We start from the raw sequence: 20,841 nt of genomic DNA, 5'->3' as shown, positions 1-20,841 counted from the left end.
CTTTTGTTGTTTGTTCGTTTAGCAAAACGTTTTTGGGGACATCTTAGATAGACACAATGATAACACTCTTCAGAGAGGATTTGTACCACTCCTTTGAGAAACCAAACCAGCAGTGTGTACTGTAATCCGGAGACGTCATACATCTAGATCTAGAGCCTCCAGACAGGCACACACAAGGTCCCCTGCCCTCCTTCCTCTGTAAAATAACATGTGAAAGGGGTTCATGTCAGCTCTAAGCATCGTAATCAAAATCCACACAAAACACAAGTGTCCACCAACCGCACGAAAGATCAGCTGCTGCGCTAGCCCCCCAGCCAGTGTGGGCAGTTGCACCCCACATACCGCCCCTGCCCCTGATGGAAGTAGGCAGGGCAGGACAAGGCAAGTTAGTTTGTGGCCTCGACACGCTTGGTACCATGCCGGGCAGTGTGCAGACAGGCAGTGCTCCCACGGACGGCACTGTGGGTGGGATGGTTATACGACCCCACCAGGCCAGTTCCTGCTCTGCGGCCCCCATGGCTCCTTAGGGGGTCCTGTCTGGGAGAAGACATTGAACTGGCTTCTCCACCCGCAATTCATCCTAGCCTCGAAAGTGTCAATATTTGTGGGGTGAACAGGATTGCGATTACCAGGTTTTTAACCAATTACAACATGCTCTTTATTTCCTCTGATGGGAGGTTATGTTAATATTGAATCAATTTACTCTAACATAATCTCTGAAGAAAAAATAAAGTCTCTTCAGATGAATCTGCAAACGAGGCCACCTACTCTGGGGCTGCTAGCTGAGGAGACGAGACCCCCAGAGCCTGCTCGCCCCACGGGCTCCCATCGGGGTCGTCTGCCCAGAGCACATCGATTACTCCCAACATCTCAGGGAAGCCTAGGTGACACGTGGTGACAAATGTCCCAGTTAAGGGCACTGAAGATGGATCCGGGGTAATCAGTCTTCCGGGCACTAACAGGGGCTCCAGCTGGGCACTAATCATCACAGGGAACTCATGGTGAAGACAAGGTACCAGGGCAAGGACCCCACCGGGGTGAGCCCAGAACCCGGGCCACAGTCCCACACAGAATGGTCCACAGGAGCTTCCAGGGGCTCCAGGAGAGGCCCAGGAGCCCTGAGATGGCAGCAGGCCAACCAGACATCTGCTTGCACGTGGGGTATTGGTTTACCAAGCAGGCACCACAGCCTCCCGAGTTCAAATCCCAAGTTGACCTTCGGTTGACTTTGTGACTCTGGACAAATCTTCCTCATTCCAGTCCATGTATTTAAGAAGCCACAAAAAGAAAACGCATGAAACAAAGGGAATGGCACGTCCTGACCCAGGGGTGAGCTCAGAAAGCTGTGAGACACAGGTGGTAGCTTCACCCCAGCTTATGGGAGCCGGAGATGACCCCAAGATCAGATGCCCAAACTCAACTTTAGAGGACACACAGACACCCCACCAGCAGAGAGAGCTGAAGGCAGAGGCAGGAGCCTCACAGAGGACACCATTCAGGCAGAGGTGAAAAGGTGCGAACAGGTGTGGGGGACACCGAGGCAGAAACAGGATTGTGCGTAGGTCAAACCAAAGAGCATGGACTCCATGCTTAGGGTACCAGGGAGCCACTTAGGAATCCTGGACACAAAGACTCAAGACACTATTTCCATTTTAAGATTCTCTCTCCAAATAGGAGGTGGTGGAAAGATCGTGTGCACAGGACTGGAAGTCAGCGGACCTGAGAGAAATGGAAGGGAGAAAGCCCAGGGCAGGGAGAGGGATGTGGGAGGAACCACGGAGCCATCTGGGGACTACAGTGACTGAGATCTGGTGACTGCTTTGCTCGAGCAGGAAGAGGTGAGTCCAGTCCCCCACACGAACTAAGCAAACAAGTAGAGAGTCCAGGGCAAATCTTCCTCTGTTCAACAAACAGCAAATCAAACGTCTCCTCTGAGGAAGAGACAAAGGTCAAAGGCATGAATCAAACTGGGACAAAAAAGAAGAAGAAACCTAACCAAGTAACCCAGTGCCCCAGAGCAGACGACCTCCTCCACTTTTCCTTGGAACAGGTGCCAGCATCTGCTACTCACAGATGTTATTTATGCACAGCGATTATCTCAATTATGGATCTTGGTTGTTGAACTGCTTCTGTCTCCAGATTAGTTTGTTTCCAGTGGAAACGTTCCATGGGAATTCATTAGTAATTGGCTCTGAAAGAACAAGTGTTGTACGATCGACCCCACCCCTTTCCTCGCCTGCGTGTTCCGAGCAGTCTTATAAAATCGTATGCCCAGCGTCCGGCACCTTCCATAAGCCAGCACCCAGCAGTGGAACAAAGGAGCTGGGGGAAAGCATTCTGTCTTTAAGGGATGGTCTCAGAGTTTGCAGTTCAGAGAGTTCTTTCAAATCTGGGGTCTGGCGTCAACCTAAGCAGCTGGAAGTATTCAGCTCCTTAGTAGCTAAGAAATCTCAGAAATCTCGGTCTCGGAAAGGCAGCGTGCCTCACCTGAGATCACGGCACTACTAAGGAGCAGATCAGATGCAGGATTTGAACCCTGCAGTCACGCTGCTTCTCTGTAGCCTCTGGGAGCTCTCTGTGTGTTACCAGGAGGGGTTCCGCACCACAAGTGTCCCTTGAGATGCAACCAAGGTTTCCAGTGGAAGAAAATGGATGGAAAGAACCAAACAATTCTCTTAGGCTCCAGATATTGTGACAATGGGCAGAGGGGAGCCTGCCCTTATGGACAGGAGATGCTCTGTCTAATGGGGCTTCCGTGGTCCCAGGTGAACCTGATATTCTGCACATCAGGACTCTAGTGCCAGACTGCGATCCTGCCATCTTTTTCCAAGTGCTTCCAGTAGTATCTTCTTCTGCCCGATAGCTTTCTATCCCTCCCTGTGACTTCTGGGATAAATTCAGCCAGGGGATCATTAAAAACTTACAAACTGGTTCCCTCGTCTCTTACTGGCATTCCCCTTACCCCTTCTATCCTCCCCTCCTGAGCATTTTACACCCCAGAAAGGCAATGCCAAGCTGAATGTACATCCTGTTGCCGGGTTCCTCCATCTCTTGATGTACTGGCCTTCCTCCTAGAAGGCCCCCATCCATCTTCCATAACCAGCAATTTACCTTTAAAAAGAGCTGAAGTTACCAGGTCCTCCCCCAAAGCAACACTAAGGACGCCCTCCTTAGTCAAACTCCAATAGCGTCAACCCCCTGCCAGTCACAGGATGCTTATGGGTCCGCTTTTCACTGGCCCGGGAGCCCCTAAAAGGAGAGACCTTGTCATCCCCTCTTTGTCCCTAGAGCCTATCCCTGGCTCACCCTAGAGTGAAGACGTGCAGGGACTGAACGAGGTTCCCGAGCAGCTGTGTTCCAACACCCTCCCCACCACCACGGCACCCATCAGCCCATGTGCAAGCTGCAGAGGCCCGGGCCCAGTCCACGTTCTGAAGCCCTGAGCGCCTCAGGAGTGCCCGAGTGAAGTTGTGAAAACATTCCGCTTCAGGAAAAGGGCTGGGGAAGGCCACGGTGCTTGAAGGTCATGAAAGGAACAAGTTCTGGAACCGTTTCTCTTAACTCAAAATTCAGTTAACTGCAAAATAGACAGAACTAAGATCTGTCACAAAAATGTCACCTCATTGTCGGTGTCCTCACCTGCAGGATAGACCTCTGGCCACCCAACTGGACCTCTCCAGGTCTGTGGAATAAAGGTTGCCTCTGGTTCCTAAATGCTGGTCCTAAGAACAGCATCAGAAGCTCTGGATGTAGTTGTTTAAAAATGCAGTCCCAACCCAGACTTAATGAAAAAAGAAAGGGTCTAGGGAGTGGGACCCAGGAATCAAGGGTGTTTGAATGGTGCTGAAGTTTTCTAATGTACAGCCAACTTGGAAGGTCCACAGGGCCCCAAGGAAAATCCTGGTACACAGTAGGTGCCTGATAAATGTGAAGAGGACCCATATGAGAAAAGCAAGGGGTGAGAGCTGGCATTCACAGCTACCAGACCTGTCGAGCTTTGTGCTCTGGTAAATGCTCAGTCTCTCACAGCCTGCTTCCTTCCTAGTAAAATGGGTCAAACCGAGGAACAGCCATCCACCTCCTGGAGTCAGGACAGAGGTTATCTGAAATAATGTGCCATCAGACTAACCAAACCTTACCTGCACGTGCCATCACTTCCAAATGAGCCCAGGTGTTTCCCTTCTGGGCCTGTCAACACTCTCTAACCCAGGTGACCACTTCCTCCAGGCATAAAGGGCACTTTAGCCTCATAAGCACGCACCTTCTCTTCAACTCCTCTCCCAGAAGAGTGAGCCTCTAAACCATGAAGTGGGCTCAGTGTGGTAGTGTTTGCCTGTAATCCCAGCTACTCAGGAGGCTGAGGCAAGAGGATCGCCGAGTTCCAACCCAGCCTGGGCAGCTTAGGGAGACCCTGTCTCAAAATTTAAAAATAAAATAAAAATAAAAGGCTGAGGATGGGATGGAAATCTACCACTGGCTTCTCACACCTTGGAGTAAAATCCTAAGCTCCCAGGCACTCTATGTGGCTGCCTCTGCCTGCTCCTCGTCCCAGGGTACCAGAGCTGACCACCCACTCTAAAGGAGACCCTCCTCCCAATTCCCTACCCCATGACCTCGTTTATTTCCCTCCACATCCGAAGGAAAGTATGAGATTATTCCACTTATTTGTATCAGCGTCTGTCTCCTTTTCCGTCAGATAAATTTCCACAAAGGTGGGTACCAGCCCGTCTTAGTTGCCTGTATCTAGTCTGCCATGACCCGTGGTAGGCGCTGCATGAATACCTCTGGATACAGGAGAGCCTGGTTGTGTTCAGCACCACAGCCAGCACTTCAGAAGCAGCCAGCAGCAAAATTAACTCACTCCCTTCCTCCCCTTCCTTGCTTGTTGTCCCTGCCTCTGGCCCTGGAGCTTTCAGGCAAAGGACAAACGCCATCCATCAGCGAGGAGAGGCAGTAATGCCCAATGTCATAGCTGCTTTATTTGATTAGCTCTGACTCCGGCATGCAGGACACGTGTGCCGGGAACCAAAGCAACTGTACCCTGACCTCTGGTCCACGCGATCCCATCTTATAACCATTTCCATGACAACAGCAGCGGAAAGCCAAGGCTGTGTGTGGATTCCCTTTGATACGAGCCGGATACAGAGACTGGGGGAGGGTGACTTTCAGAAGAATGAGACACTTTGATTCAGCTCAAGGCGCCTTCATTAAATACCACTATTTCCCAAGAACACACATTTTAACCCTGCAGAGGGAAGATTCTCATGCATCCTTTTTTTAAAAAAGGAAAAAAGAAAAAGAGCCAAAAGCATGCGGTTCCTTTTCAAGTACATTCACTTCACTGGTAGGGGGAAGGAGGGCTTGAACGCTTTGACGGGAGGGACACTCTGATGGAAGATGAGCAGGTCAGGCACTCCACGGCCCAGGAAGCTGTAAAAACTCAAGGTGCCTGGCCCCCAGCTGTGCACATGGGCATCTCTGCCCACCTAAGGCAAGCCGAGTAGCCAGGGGGTCCCTGCTCACCCAGTCAGCCACACGCAGGAAGACACACGATGAGGCTAAAAAGTTCAGATTGTGCACTTAGGTCCACAAGCTCTGGATGTGAATTCCAGCTCTGCAACTTACTGCTGTTACCCTGGGCTCATCAACGACCTCCTCTGGACCAAAGCTCCCTCTCATGTTCAATGACCAGGAACCAGCCTCCCCTTTCTTGGGGATCTCATGGCAACTTAGTGAGGGACACACTCAAGCCCTGGGGACCCGTTTTTGCCAATGTGGCCATGAGAAGGAAAGAATGGCCACCCCCTACCCAGAGTTTTCCTGGGACTGAGGGCCTCCCCAGAACACAGGACACTGCAATGAAGCCAGGAAAATCTTGGACAAGCCAGGAAGGTTTGTCACTAGAGAAGAGAATGAACTGATGGACAGCCAAGAGTCACGGGATCTGCTGGCTTCTGGGCTCTCAGCCCTTACTTTCTGTGGGTTTTTCTCCTAAACCCATGAACCTGCTGCTTCACACTGAGAAACCACCAGGTGAAACCAGACCAGAGGACATTCTATGGGCCCCTGGCCAGTGAGCCAAGCTGTCCACATCATGCCATCAGGGGAAAGCTGAGAGACTGCTCCTGTCCAGAGGACATCGGCCAGGTTTGGCAACGGAGGTAGGCTGGTGTGCTGGGCTGGTCCTGGGACAGGAAATGCAGCACTAATAGAGAAACTGGAGAAACCAAGTCTGCGGTAGGGAGGTTGTTTTTCTAGGGTCTCTGGATAGGTGCCTCAGCTCCACCCAAAATGCTTCACTTTACAGACGGAACTGCTGGCAGGCCCAGGAGCAGGAGAAGCTCCCAGGACTCTGCTGCTGACACCTGGAGATTTACTCTGCTGCCTCCCACGGCCTTCCTGGGAACCTGCTGACTATCAGGAGCTCCTCCTGAAGAAAGAAGACAGGGGACGCCAGGTTTGGAATTGGGAAATGTGGCCTGGCTCTGATCGTTTCTAACCGGCCGTGTGATCTTGGGCCTCTCTGACCTTCAGTTCCTCCTTTGTAAAGTGAGGAGAACAATCCAACTGAACTCAACAGAAATTCAGTATGTGCAAAGGATCAGGTGGGTGTCCTGAGACAACGGAACGTGGGAGAATCAGAAGGAACAGTGCAGGTCACCAGCCTGAGTTCCCGGACGTAACCTGCGAAGCTAAAGAAGGCCCCAGCCTTGTAGCGTGGCTGAGGTTGGACGACAGAAGGCCAGTGTTGGAGGTGGAGGAGGAAGAAGGCCTCTCCCAAGAAGAGAGGGGTGAAGCCACATGGGTTCAGCAAGAAGGCTCCTCCCAGGAAGGCGTGTAACTTCCAAGGCGACACCAAATGCAAGAGTTCAACACTCCCAGACGCAAATCTCAAGTCCCTGCTACATCATTCAGCCCTGGGGCCTCTCTCCCAGGGGCTTGCTCTGCCCTGCAAGATCCACTCACAGCTCTCCGCACTGGGTGCCCTGAGCCAACTCTCAGCAGGCACGGCCCATGCTTCCCATGTCTCCTGAGGTCCCTAGCTCCTGGATTGCCAGCCCTGCACCTGGACACCTGCTGCTCAGGTCCTCTTTGGAGGCTGCCAAAGATGGTGGAGCCACAAGACCTGGGTTCGAATTCTGACTCTACCATCCTCTAGCCGCGTGCCTTTGTGTGGGCCATCTCAGCTCTCTGCCACCCAGCTCCTCCCTCGTGAAATGGAGTTAGCCGATGGTTTTCACTGTGCTTAGCTGACCTGAGAACACCAGGTGACAACAGATAACGAGGACCCAGTACTGGGGCAGGGGCTCGCAGACAGTGACAGCCAGGGGCCAACAGACAACCTGGTGAACGTCGTCAGCTGGTTACAACTGCTGCTGTTGCTAGGAGCTGCGTTTGCATCGTTAGCACTATTACTCTTTGGTTCTTATGAGCCCTGGTGGTGGTTCTCTCTCTGTCCCCCGTCAATCATTTGGGCATCAGCCCCTTGAGACAGACACACTGAGCCTCAGCTCAGAAGAGCAGATCACATGCCCTCAGTCCTTCAGAAGCCCCTCAACCTCACCTCGCCCGGCCATGCTGCTTTCCCAACCCATAAATGCCCCCATCTCCCTGCAGGTCTCTGAAAACTGGGGCCCTGTACCTGACATGGGGGGGCCTCTCCTCCCAGCCCAGGTCCTAAGAGGACCCAGCAACACCCACCTGGCCATGCACCTTCTCCAGCTCCTCTTTGCTGACTGACGTCTTGCCATCCTCCATGGTGGCCAGAAGGAGCTGGACATCTGAGAGCAGTGCGTGCGTCCTCCGGAGGTCCCTTCGCAGTCGCTTCTCCACGTCAAAGTCCCGATGGCCAATCTGGAAGATAAGAGAAGGCTCGTGAGTTCGGCAGAGTAGCAGAAGGTGTTTCCATTCCCTGGATCCTGCCTGTGCCACCCGTACCATGAGATCTTGGACAAGACGCTCCTCCTCTCTGACACTCAGTTTCCCCACGTCCAGAATGGACTGCTACCAACCACAGAGTCGCTCTGAAATTAAATACGAGCCCAGCCTAGTGCGTGGCACAGAAATGGTACCCCAAAATGTGAGCTGCCATCATGATTCTCTTCACAACTTCAGGTCCAAAGTCGTTCTGTCCTACCTTCAGTGCCAAGCCATCAATACGACCTCCCCTCTTCTCCTAAGAGCCTCTCATGTCAGGCGAGTCCCTCAGCGGCTGGCCAGGCTCTGCCAGTGGGAGTCAGGACAGCCAGGGCAGACAGTGATGGGTGTGACCGGTGGGTCTGTGCTACTGGTCTGGGTGGTGCCAGATGAATGTATGGAGACTCACGGAGCTTTACCCAGGGGACACGAGACACTTCTCTACAGTGTCACGCCACAGGTTTACATGTAGGACACGCGGTGCCCACCCGCATGGACGCCCCACCTTGGCAAATAATGACTATTCTCAAATCCAAGTCATGCTGCTCTGTCCCTTGAGCTGGTCATGTATATTCCAGTTTAAGGACAGGTAGATGAAATCACTTTCTGCAGCGGGACCTTTACCCAGATCTGAGCACATTCCTTTTCCCAGAATTGTGAATTTCTGGGGACAGTGATCAAGGCGGTCATGAAGAAGTCACTTCCTGGACTGGGAACAAAGGAGGGTGACCTTCACGGCTTCCAGTGGCCAACAGTACAGGCAGACAAAGGCAAGGAGAAACAGAAAGAAGACACTAGCGCCTCACACAGAATCCCAACAGCACACCATCCCCTTGAAGTACAGAGCAGCAGATTAGAGTCCCTGAGGGAACAGCCCCTTTATTGGGCTCTTCAGGAGGCCAGAGCAAAGAACACAGCACCATCCACGAGATGAGGAGTTTTAAAGAAAACAGGAACTTCATTTCTACACACTGGAACTTTATCCTTCTATGCCAAATGCTAACCATTTCTTGGGATGCTCAGAATGCCCCCAGAATATTCCCAAAAGAACATGGCACTGAGAAGCATGTGGCCCTGCCTTTAAACCCCAACTCGCCCCTTACTGGTGGCAGGAACCTTGGCTGAGTCAAACCACCTCTCTGCTGAGTTTCCCTGTCTACAAGAAGAGAGATTTAAAAAGAAAAAAATCCCTGTCTTCCATGTTTAGATAAGACAATGATCATGTGCGATAATGGATCACAAAGCACTTTTATGCCATCAAGGATTATAAGTATTGTGTGATGACCCAGAATGTGTTCCTGCAGAGTTAGCATTATTATTCCTCTACCATCAGTTTGGAATCCTTTGAAAAATGAACTGGTTCTTAGAATTTAGCCTTGTTTTCTCAGATGTATTATTGCTTTGGTAAATTAAAATGCTGGTCTAATACACACACACACACACACACACACACACACACACATCTGCTGAACTGAACTGAGAGCTGGGCATTGTGCCAAGCTCTCTGTCACGTTATTACATTTAACTCCTGTGACAATCATTTAAAAATAGACATCATTATTATTACTGCCTTTGTAAAAGTAGCAATGGTTTGCATTTGTAGAGAGAATTCTAAGTTTCTGGGACTGTTCTAAACATTTATGGACAGTGATACATTTAAAATGACAATGACTCGATGAGGTGTGGACCACTCCTGTTTTACAGCAGACAGGAGTAAGTCACTTGCTCAAGAGCTCGCAGCAATTAAGTGGCAGAACGGGGATATGAACTCAGATTTCTAGGCTGAAAAGAGGACTTTTTAGTAAGACATCAGATGAGCGGGATAGGTTTTGCTTTTTAAATTTTTCTAAGTGCCTTAAGGCACAGAAGACTATCACCCTGTTGTTGACGAGATGGGTGGGAAGAGATGTGGAAGCGCTATGACCACTCCTCCCAAGAAGAGGTGCTGGAAGGCACCGCATGAGCAGAAGCAGGGGTGCTGGGGAGTTGCCGTGATGGTGTGCAGGTTGCGAGAAGTTATCCAGGTCACTTGCTTAAGAATAGAGTGCAGGACACAGAGGTACAGCTAGAAGGCCCATGATCTGCAGGGCCATACTGGTACCAAGTGGCTGGGAAGGGATTTGAACCCAGGCGTTTCAGCATTGTAATCAGGCTTATGAAGTGCTCAGTGGAGCTGATACCGGAGCCCAGACCCGTTTACTCTCAAGAGCAGCTCTGCATTACCGTAATAACCCTCCAGCAGTGCGCTTTGCGCCCATCCTATATCCACATCTGACCCTACAGTGCCTCTGATTCTCTTGTGGAGGAAACTGGCATGAGGAACAGTCCCTCATGTTGGCACTGACCACACGGCAGGAATGGCTCCAACTCTCTAACCTTCGCTGCCAGAGAGTGCTTGACACTGCTGGCATTGTGTCTCTTTCAGGGGGAGCTCTGCAAACAAAAATTCGCAACTAAATCTCAGACCAAGTCATCCTTCTCTTCATAATGAACGGTGAGAGGAGGGGAGCTCACTAGGTGAAAGGGAAATAAAAGTCACGCCGAGAGTTCCCAGTTTGCAGCACAAAGATTCAAATCTGGATAAAGATGGTGAACAAAAAATGATGTTTAGTGTTTTTGTAGGAAGCTATATTCAAACCTCAACTGTTTCAACATTTATGATAAAGGTAAATTGGATAAATGGATAAGAAAGATCTTACAGGCAAACTAAGTGAAAAGAGAGACAGCATATAGTCACCAGTCTGCCAAATAAATAAAGCAATATGTAACTTCAATGCACCTAAATATGTGGCCGCATAATGTATGTAGAGAAACTATAACTATCAACAAAAGTTGGAAAATTCACATCAGATTAGGAACTTTACAAGCATGGTCACAGACTTATAATGCTGAATCGCCTGGGTTCAAATCCTTTCATAGCCACTTGGTACCAATACGGCCCTGGCACATCACCTGCCTTCTCGCTGTACATATATACTTAAGTATATGCACTATACGCTAAGAATGTCAAGGGCTGGGATTTAGCTCAACAGAGTCGCTGCCTGCCTCACAAGCTCAAGGTCCTGAGTTCGATCCCCGGTACCACAAAAAAAAAAGAATGTCAAAGGAATCTCTTAGCAATGGCTTAAGCAAATAACATTGAAAGCTAATAAGAGGTGATTTTTTTTTCAAAAAAAGATGGCTATTAAACCTTTCCTTTATGGTTTATAATTTTACATTTGCATGTCATATTCAAATTAAAATTTAAAAGCTCGATCTATTTGTATGTATAGAACCTCACACCTCATAAGCACTGACATCCTTTTCCAGAAGTGGCTTGCTGAGCCTGACCATAAACTGGGAAAACAAAGAGATCACAACAATTGCAAAGAAAAATTTTAGGCATTCCAGCATGTTCTCTACCTAAAATGTCATTAACTTAAAAATTAACATGAAAAGTTAATTCCAAATATTAGTAAACTTGAAATGCAATTTATAAATAATTTGCAAGTGGAAAAAAGATACGACCAAGTTCTTAGGCTGTAAGGGTGGCACTGACGCAGAATGCAAAGGGAGTGTATCATCTTAAATACACACATTTTTAATTTAAAAATAGTTTTATAGGCATCTAAGGAATTTTAACCGATCGGAAACAGTGAACGTGCATTAAAAATTTCAACATTGAAACTAGAACAAAATACTAATGTAACAAAAGATTTAATGGAAAAGGAAACAGAAACAAAAGAAAATCAAAAAATAGAACAAAAGACTAACCGAAACAGTGATAGGGAAAAACTGGTGCTTTTATAGGATTCACAGACAAATCTCTACACAAAAGTAAATAATATTGTGATTTTTAAAAGGCAATAATCTGATACAATAGAATTTTTTAAATCATATGAAAATAGTCTGTCAGCCTATATGAAAGTAAAAGTTAATGACTAGAAGTAGTCATTAACTCCTTAAGGAAGAGAAAAATATCTATATTTGTGCCCACTTGTGATTACAGCACTTTGAGATAGCAAATATTTATCTTTTCCCCAAGAGAAATTAGCCCCAAATGGGTTTACATGCTAATTATTTTCAGTTTTCAAGAGCTACATGTCTCAAGTTTTATTTTTTAAAAAATTCAAATATAATTGTAAACACATGAGGTTAGCTCAGCCCTGGACAAATACATTGTAAGTAAAGAAAATTTTAAACCCTCTTATTTATGATTCTGTTTTCCAAAGTCCTAAAATAATTAGCAAAGCAATACAGCAATATATTAAAATGCACGAGACTAAGTAAGATTTACTTGCGAGATATGTCAGGATATATTGCAATATTTTAAATATAATACACTGTATTAATGAATGAAGGAGACCAGTCATACACAATTAACAATTGCATAAAAAGCATATGAAAACATTCAGTAAACCTTTGTTAAATATTAGAAAACTACAAGAGGAAAAGAGTGATCTAACTTGACACAGCAAACAGATACATGATAAAACTCAGAAGCAGAACTAAGAGGTCCAGAATGAGGAAATGAGGGCTGGGGATTTAGCTGAGTGGTTCCAGTACCTGCTTTGCAAGCACATGGACCGGAGATTCAATCCCCAGTACTGGGGCGGGGGGCGGGGGAGAAAGGAATGCGGAAATGAGGCCAGCCGTCTCCACTATTCAACCTTATAGGGGAAGCCCAAGCCCATGCAATCAGGCAAGAAAAAAATATATAAAACATTTCCTTGAAATTGAAGCTTCTCTCTTACCCCAATTTATGGACAAGAGGCAATATTACTGTTATTTTAAACACTAAATTATAAATGTAAAAATAATAAAAAGAATCTACAGGTAAAATATTAAAATAGTGACTTCATAAAATCTTCTGCACATAAAATGAATAAAATCAGTACAACCAATAGTCCTTTCATGCACTACAAGAACTACGTGAAAAACAGAATATAGAAAAATGCCAGTCATAACAGCTATAGAAACTATATGCTTTCTAAAAGTAAATCTAACAACAAAGTATAAGACTTATTTTTAATAAGGAAATATTACTGAATACAATAAGAAAAAAGGAAGAGATGGCACATCAATAATATCATGGCTTAATTTAAAAAGTCAATTGTTCCCAATAACTGACAAATTAATGATTTTCCAATGAAAGTCACATCAGGTTTTGTTAAAGAGTGTATTTGTGTGTGTGTGTGTGTGTGTGTGTATGTGTGTGTGTGTGGTGCTGGGGATCCAACCCAGGATCTCCTACATGGTAGGAAAGGGTTCTGCTGCTGAGCTAACCCGTCAGCCCATGGAACCTTTAAAAGATTAAAAGACCAGGAAGACAAGTCAACTTAAAGACTAACAAGGCAAGCTGCTCTGTCAGTTATGAAACCAAACCATTAAAAGTACATAATGCAGGGGTCGGGGATTTAGCTCAGTAGTTTGGTGGCCTGCCTTGCAAGTGCAAGTACCCGAGTTCAATCCTTGGTCCCCCCCAAAAAAAGTACATGATGCAAGGACCAGGGATTTAGCACAGTGGTTCCGCCACCTGCCTCGCAAGTGCAAGGACCAGAGTTTCATCCCTGATACCAAAAGAAAAAGAAAAAAAAGTATACGATGCAGTATGGTTCAATGGTAGAGTACTTGCCTCGCATGCACGTGGTTCTGGGTTCAATCCCAGTCTTACAAATAAATAAAAGGACAACCACATTGTACAGGAAGAAACATATGAGCCAATGAACTAGAGTAGGGAGGCAATACACACACACACAGAGGAATTAAAACTATAGAAAAAAATGTCTGTTCATTTCGGATGCCCATTTTTGGATCGGGTCTTTATATTTGGGGGGACTGATTGTTTTGAGTTCTTTATATATCCTTGATAATAGTCCTTTGTCTGAGGTGCAGCTGGTAAAAATTTTTTCCCACATTGTAGGTTGTCTCTTAGTTCTGCTAATGGTTTCTTTTGAAGTACAGAAGCTTTTTAGTAAGATGAGATCCCAGTTGTTGATTCTTTCTGCTAGTTCCCGTGCTACTGAGGATTTGTTCATAAAGTCTTTTCCTATACCAATGTCTTCCAGAGTTCTGCCTAACTTACTTTCCAGCAAGTTTAATGTTTCTGTTTTAATATTTAGATCTTTAATCCATTTGGATTTTAATTTAGTGCATGGCGAAAGATAAGGGTCTAATTTTAATCTGTGACAGGTTGATATCCAGTTTTTCCAACACCATTTATTAAAGAGGCTATCTTTCCTCCACTGAGGATGGTGAGCTCCTTTGTCGAAGATGAGGTAGCTGAGTACATCTGCATTTGTTTTTGTGTCTTCCAGTCTGTTCCATTGATCCTCAGGCCTATTTCTTTGCCAGTACCATGCTGATTTTATCACAGTGGCTTTGTAGTATAGTTTCAAATTGGGAATTGTTACACCTGGTGCCATGTGACTGTTGCCTATAATGGCTTTTGCTATTCTAGGTCTCTTGTGGTTCCAAATGAATTTTTGGATTCTTTTTTCTAGTACAAAGAAGTGAAAGCAGCAAGAAAATATATGAAAAAATGTTCCACATCACTGGTCATTCGAGAGATGCAGATGAAAACAACACTAAGATTCCACCTCACCCCACAAAGAATGGCTGCTATCAAGAAATCACACAATAACAAATGTTGGCGGGGTTGTGGGGAGAAAGGAACCCTCCTCCATTGTTGGTGGGAGTGCAGACTAGTGCAACCACTATGGAAATCAATATGGAGATACCTCAAAGAGCTTGGACTGGAGGTTCCATTTGACCCAGCCATCCCTCTGTTGGGTATCTTTCCAAGAGAACTGAAAGAATCATATCACAGAGAAGTATGTGCACCCATGTTTATAGCGGCACAGTTTGTAATAGCTAAATCTTGGAAACAACCTATTTGCCCATCCGTTGGAAACTGGATAAAGAAGTTGTGGTTTTTCTATAAAATGGAATATTACTCAGCCATAAAGAGCGAGAGAATAGATTCATTCATAGGAAAATGGATACATATTGAAGATATACTCCTAAGTGAAATAAATAAGGCCCACATGTGTAAATACCGAATAGTTTCCCTGGTGTGAATATTCTGCAACAATGCATAAGATTCTAATAAGATTACTGACATTTAGAAATGGGAGGAAAGGAGCTAAAGGTGTAGGGAAGGTGTGATACGTAGGGGAAGAACAAAAAGGGAAAAGAAAAAAATGTGAGAGAATGAAAAGATGAAAATAAAGTGTTTGTAGATGGGGAGGGGAGGAGGGGGTGAAGGGAGGGCAGAGGTAAGGGGAACAAAATGAGAATCAAGACTTGCCATGTAAAGGTACATGATCCCAACAATGAATGTAACTGTACTGTATCCCTAAATGTACCAATAAACTCAATTAAAAAAAAAAACTATAGAAAAAAAATATTCATGAAATAAAATGAGGATTATCCCAATTGGGAAAAGTGGATTCCTACCTCACACAACATACCCAAATAAAATCTAGATAAAGCCCTAATAATATCAAAGGCAAAATTTTAGAACTTTAAGAAATATGATAAAACATGCAATCAAGGAAAGCAGTCTTAAAATAGAGAAAACATAAAAATGGACTGACATGAGTACTAAAAGCTCTGTCGTGAGTGAAAGACATTATAAACAAATGAAATAGTCAGAAGACATCTGCAAGCTCTATTACCAAAAATGGGATTAGCATCTGGTATGAGAATCATAAATCATTCACAGGGGAACAAAACAGTCAGTCCGCATGAGGCAACGGCGGAGAACACGGCACGGGCACGGATCCACTAGTGACTAGGGACATGCGGGCCCATTCGAAACCCCACACCTGGGAAACCCCGCATGTGTCTTACAGCAGGCTGTGTGGCGGGGATATGCAGAAGACACTGCTGGGGACACAGAAGATCCCACAACCACCCGGGGCGACCATTTGGGTGATACTAATACTTCCAATATTGTGCATCTCTAGGGGCCAGCGACTCCTGTTCTAGCTACACACCCTGGGGAGACTGTCATGTGCACAGTAACATACATATATGTAAGGCAGCTTGTGTGTTAAGGTGCAAACAAAACATGCACCAAAGAAGAAGAGTAATACTACTTAGCAGGTAAACGAATGCATTCAAGCTACTCCTATTATTATCATGAACTAATCTCCAAAACAGCATAAAGGAGGACGAAGTACAAAATCACACAGACTGTACGTGATTGCAGTTTAACTATATATATATATACACGGGAACTGCACACTCCAACCCTGGGGACAATAGTTTCCTCCGGGTAGGAAGGCAGGGAAGGAAGGAGGGAGGCAGGGAGGGAGCATGAGATTAGGAGGGGACACCAAGGGCCACCAGCAGGTCTCGAGAGATTTTGCTTCCTCAAAAGCACGAGAATCAAACATGACCAAATGTTAACTTCTGTTGCCTTAGGTGCTTGTTTACATCAATCACATTCTTCATCCTACGTTTTTTTCCATGGCGCTGGCAACGGCCATAACACAAATGTTTAACATCACCCAATGCGACTGTTTATTAAAAGCCTCCAGTGTGCTGACTAACACAAAGTTGTTGTTTTATGCATCTAAGGTTTCCTTTGTGTAAAACTGATTTTAGCAGTATTTATAAAAACTGTCTTTGTTGCTTCTGTTTTGTTTCTGCAGTGCCAGGGCTGGAACCCAGGGCCACACGCAGCTATCACAGGTTCTCCCACGAAGCCGCCCCTCACTCGGCCTGGACCCCCTTCCCACCAGACGCCCCACACCACGTCCTCAGACGCAGGGGCTGAGTGCGGGCAAACTTCTCCCAGGAACTCCTGACTGTCCCTCCAGAGCAGGTGTTGGCTGTGCCGCCTTGCACGAATACTGAAGGAGCAGCAATTCAATGACTCTGAACTCCAGAGTCCCGGGTGCCTCGCTAAAAATCCAGACGACCCAGAAAAAGCCAGTGCCCACCCTGCTGCTGGTTCCCTGAGCTTCTCACTCTCACTCACACTGCTGTGGCAGCCGTGCTCTCAAGCACACGACTTCACTCCATTTAGTTTTTAAAACATAGTGAGCATCTATTTGGTCCAGGGCCAGGCTGCCTGAATGACCATTTGAAGCAACCTCATTCCCTTCTGAAAAAAGTCAACAACTTGTGAGAAGGAGGTTAACAGCAAAGCCATTACTAACTAATTAATCGACATTATAAGCATGTGAGCAAATGCCTTACACTACTTCCATGATTCTTCAAGAGAAACTATTTCAGACAGCAGCCCCTCTGGGCAGGGAAAGGAATGCTGAGGGTTTAGGAGCAATGACTCCCAACTCTGAAGTCAGGGCTGCCCCTGAACTCTGCTGGCCTAGCAGCGGCTCTCTACCAGGAGGGAACTGATTTTGCCCAAGGGGACATCTGGCGATCTCTGCAGACGTGTGTGGCTGTCACTGCCGGCATCGCGTGGGGAGAAGCTAGGACTGCTGCTCGACACCCTGCAGCACACAGGCCAGGCCTCACCACTCAGCGGGGTCCCACTCTAAGGCTCACAGTGCTGCAGAGGAGACCCCTGGTGTTCAACGATGGCAAAAACCCCGCGAGGCTCTGCTTCTCCAGAAGGTCTGAGTGGTTAAACAGCCCACCCAAAACCATGGAGACAGACAGCCCAGCCATGTGCCTGACATGCTGACACCAAGCCTGGCTGCTTCCAGCAAAAGGTTTCTCCTCACGAGGCCACCCCCGAGCGCACTGTGTCCATGCTCGCCCTGCCAGAACAAGTGACGCCTACGAGAGGTACGAGGGAAATAAAGGATGAGCATTTACAGGCTACAAGTTCATTACAATAAAAGACGTGTCGTCATTAATGCTCCTCCAATTATGCCTTGAACTTATCCCATTGCTCCTGTCACTTTCTGAAGCTGCTCTGGAAGGTTCTCTACTGTGTCTTTACAAGGTGTGATCCCAAGTATGGCCAGTGCTGCTGCCAGCTGCCGCCCAGCAGGGAGGCACATAAATGTGACAGTTTGCGCAGGTCCACCGTATTCACGGACTCTGGCACTGTGTGATGCCTGGCTCTTTGCCAAAGTCAGAATGACCATGAAAAGTACGCATTTTATGCTGATTCTGAGCATCGAGGTAGGCACAACACAAGAAGCTTTCAGCACTGCCTCAGAAGCGGCAAGAATAAGGGTGTTTGAAGCGAGGGTGACATTTTTGAGTAGGAATAATGGTAACGTGTCTTTTACAGTAATACAGTTTGTAAAATTTGAACATTCAGCATATCGTGGGGTTTGTCTGTTCTGTGTTTTGTTTCTGGGTTTTTGGTTTTGGTTTCTTGAGACAGTCTCACTGTGTAGCCCAGGCTGGCCCTGAACTCGCAGCAATCCTTCTGCCTCAGCCTCCCCAGTGCTGGGATCACAGGTGTGCGCCACCACCCTCAGCAGTTATTTTTGGATCGTACCTTATACTCACTCCAAGAGACCCTGAAGGCAGCAAGACTGCTTCCACCCACCCACCTGCAACTGGGCCCACTACGTCTATTCCACGGTTTCTTCTAAGAGCCCTGTGCACCAGAGCCTGAAGGTGCCCCTTTGAGGAGCCGGTGAGGATGTGCAGCAATGAGACTGGTGGACAACAGGCACTCTGGCAGTGCGGGACAGGCCAGCGGACAGGCTGGGTGGCAGGAGGATGACCTCCCTCCAGCTTCCCGCCGAGCCATCTCTAAGCAGCACGGAGGCAGGCCGGTGCCTCTGCCTTACCTGGTCGCACAGGGTTCCGATCAACCCTTCCAAGTCTCGCTTCTCATGCAGCACCATCTGCCTGGCCTCATACTCCTGCTCCAGCTGCATTTCCAGCTGCCGGAGCTGTGGGCACACAGAGCAGATGGAGCACAGGGTGATCAAATGCCCGGAGGACAATCCCACAGGCAAAGAGGGCGGAGGGAGAGGTGGAGCTTGTGGCTTTGTTCCACAAAAGCTGCCCTGGCAAGTGGAAGGAAGGGCTTCTGTCTGAGGGGTAACTCAAGAACCTAAAGGCTAGGGAGCCAGGCAACAAGAGGGAGAACTGGTCAGTCACGGGGAGCCCTCCGACAGAATGGACCTCTACCTCCGGTAGTATTTGATCCCCTCCACATCCACCTTGAGGCATTGCTGACCCCATTTCACAGACAGGCACACTAAGTCCCAGGGAGCATCCAAAGTACATGATCTTAAATCACGTGATGCTGAGGTGTTAGGGTTCTGCTCCTAACTCCAAGTCTTCCGGCCATCCCAGATGGCGACAGCACACCCTAGGTTACTAAAAATCGACTTTCTGCCACCGTGAGGGACAGGCCAGACAGAGCAGCCACCACAATGGGAAGTCAGTGTTAGCGTCTATCATAAGGAGAAAAATGCCTTCATCTGCTCACTCTCTCCCTTTATAAATCTGTCCCTGGAGACGCCCCAGACAGATCCGGCTCACATCATCAACTCATCCTATCCCTGGGCCAGGGCATGTACCACAGTCCAAGGCCCTCTTGGAACAAGCTGGAGATGATCTGTGCCCCCTTCCCCCACAGGAGTACAGGCGGAGACAGGGGCTTCCGTCTCCTGATCCACCGAGGGAAACGTGCAGACTGTTGGAAGACTCATTTACTTCAACACTTTCTTTTAGGAGAAGAAACAGACATTACTCTGCCGATGTCTGTTTTTAGAAGACTTTCTGAAAAAGCTACACATCTTGGAAAACATTCAAAATCATAAAATCTGTATATCGAGCAAGAGTCCATTTTCTGCAATGCAGTCCACAGAATATTTCCATCCGGTGTGCACAGGTCTGATGGTGGTAAGGTGGGAGAGAGAGGGAAGGGTCGGGCCAGAAAAGGTAAATAAGGCTTCACCCAAAGGTCTCGCTTGGGCAATTTCTCCTCAAGGATTCATCTTTGCCTTGCACTGGTCAGTCATCCGTAAGCATGTTTATCTCAGCATTGGTTATAATAACAGAGAGCAGAGCGAGCCTAAATGTCCGGTGATATGGGATCATTCAAACGAATTAGAGCAGAATACTGGGGAGGAGCCACAACCCACTGCACATGTTGGATTTACAGAGGCCATGACCAACTGCTGAGTGAAAACTGGAGGCTTCGAAAGCTCACTTAGTGCAAGTGGATGTGTACACCCATGCGCAGGTGTATACACAGGGAAAGGGAGGCAAAAGAATGTTTAAATAGCAGTGACAATGGTTTTTAGGTGGAAAAGTGCTTGGACCATTGGCAGAGAGCGTGGATAAAATGTAAGAAAAGGTTTGAGTGGAAAGGAAACGGGTGGCCCTGACTGATACTCACAAGTCCTCTCAACGCATCAGCCACATATATGAGGGGCTACTGGTAGTGGTCTTGGGGTGACTCTGCCGGGCAATTCCAGAAGTTTCTGGAAGGTCCAGGTTCTTCTGGACCCTTGAAAGTACCGAGGGAGCTAAGGTCCCCAGAAGGCTGCAGAAAGAGCTGTCCCTGGCCCCAGGCCCCAGGCCCTCCTCCCACAGTGTACACACCCGCTTCTGGCAGGACTGCCGGACATCTTCCAGCTCCTCCTCTTGGTCCTCACGGTCCTTCTGGTGCATCTGTTTCATCCGTTCGATCTCCAGTTCAAACCGCTGTCGAAGCTGTGGACAATAAGGACATACGGGTGAGAATGGCCACTGCCACTCTGTGGCCCACCTGGGACATCCTGGGTATCCTCACTGCACTGTCCACTTTTCCTGCATGGATGAGGCTCACATTAACTCCCACAAATCCCAAAAGCTGCCCCCTTCCTTCCTGCAGTCAGAACAGACATCAGGAATCCATCACTCTCTCTCCCACAGCATTTAGATGCAGCCTCCAAACCCTTCTGAGTACTCTTAAGCTGAACCCTAACTTCACACCTGCTCTAGGAGTTCATAGCTGCTGTCCCTAACAAGGTAACTAAGTTGAGGGGGAAATGAGCATGATCTGGG

General features: G+C 47.4%; 1 protein-coding gene across 4 annotated transcripts in view; it reads right to left on the bottom strand.

Moving 5' to 3' along the window:
- Myo18b (myosin XVIIIB) overlaps window positions 1-20,841 on the bottom strand; it is a 278,729-nt gene that overhangs the window by 82,097 nt on the left and 175,791 nt on the right. For all 4 annotated transcript variants that reach the window (XM_033762282.1, XM_010603683.3, XM_010603687.2 and 1 more), the window contains exons 32-34: window positions 20,398-20,508; window positions 18,627-18,731; window positions 7,702-7,854 (exon numbers count right to left, since the gene is read on the bottom strand). In XM_033762282.1, coding sequence (XP_033618173.1) covers window positions 7,702-7,854; window positions 18,627-18,731; window positions 20,398-20,508 — 369 coding nt within the window. The remainder of the gene's footprint in view (window positions 1-7,701; window positions 7,855-18,626; window positions 18,732-20,397; window positions 20,509-20,841) is intronic.

Source organism: Fukomys damarensis, unplaced genomic scaffold (genome assembly GCF_012274545.1).
Source record: "Fukomys damarensis isolate Sample0158 unplaced genomic scaffold, DMR_v1.0_HiC HiC_scaffold_12, whole genome shotgun sequence".
NCBI classification, from domain to species: domain Eukaryota; kingdom Metazoa; phylum Chordata; class Mammalia; order Rodentia; family Bathyergidae; genus Fukomys; species Fukomys damarensis.
The sequence above is the reverse complement of the archived record's forward strand: the minus strand, read 5'-3'. Positions and strand labels throughout refer to the sequence as shown.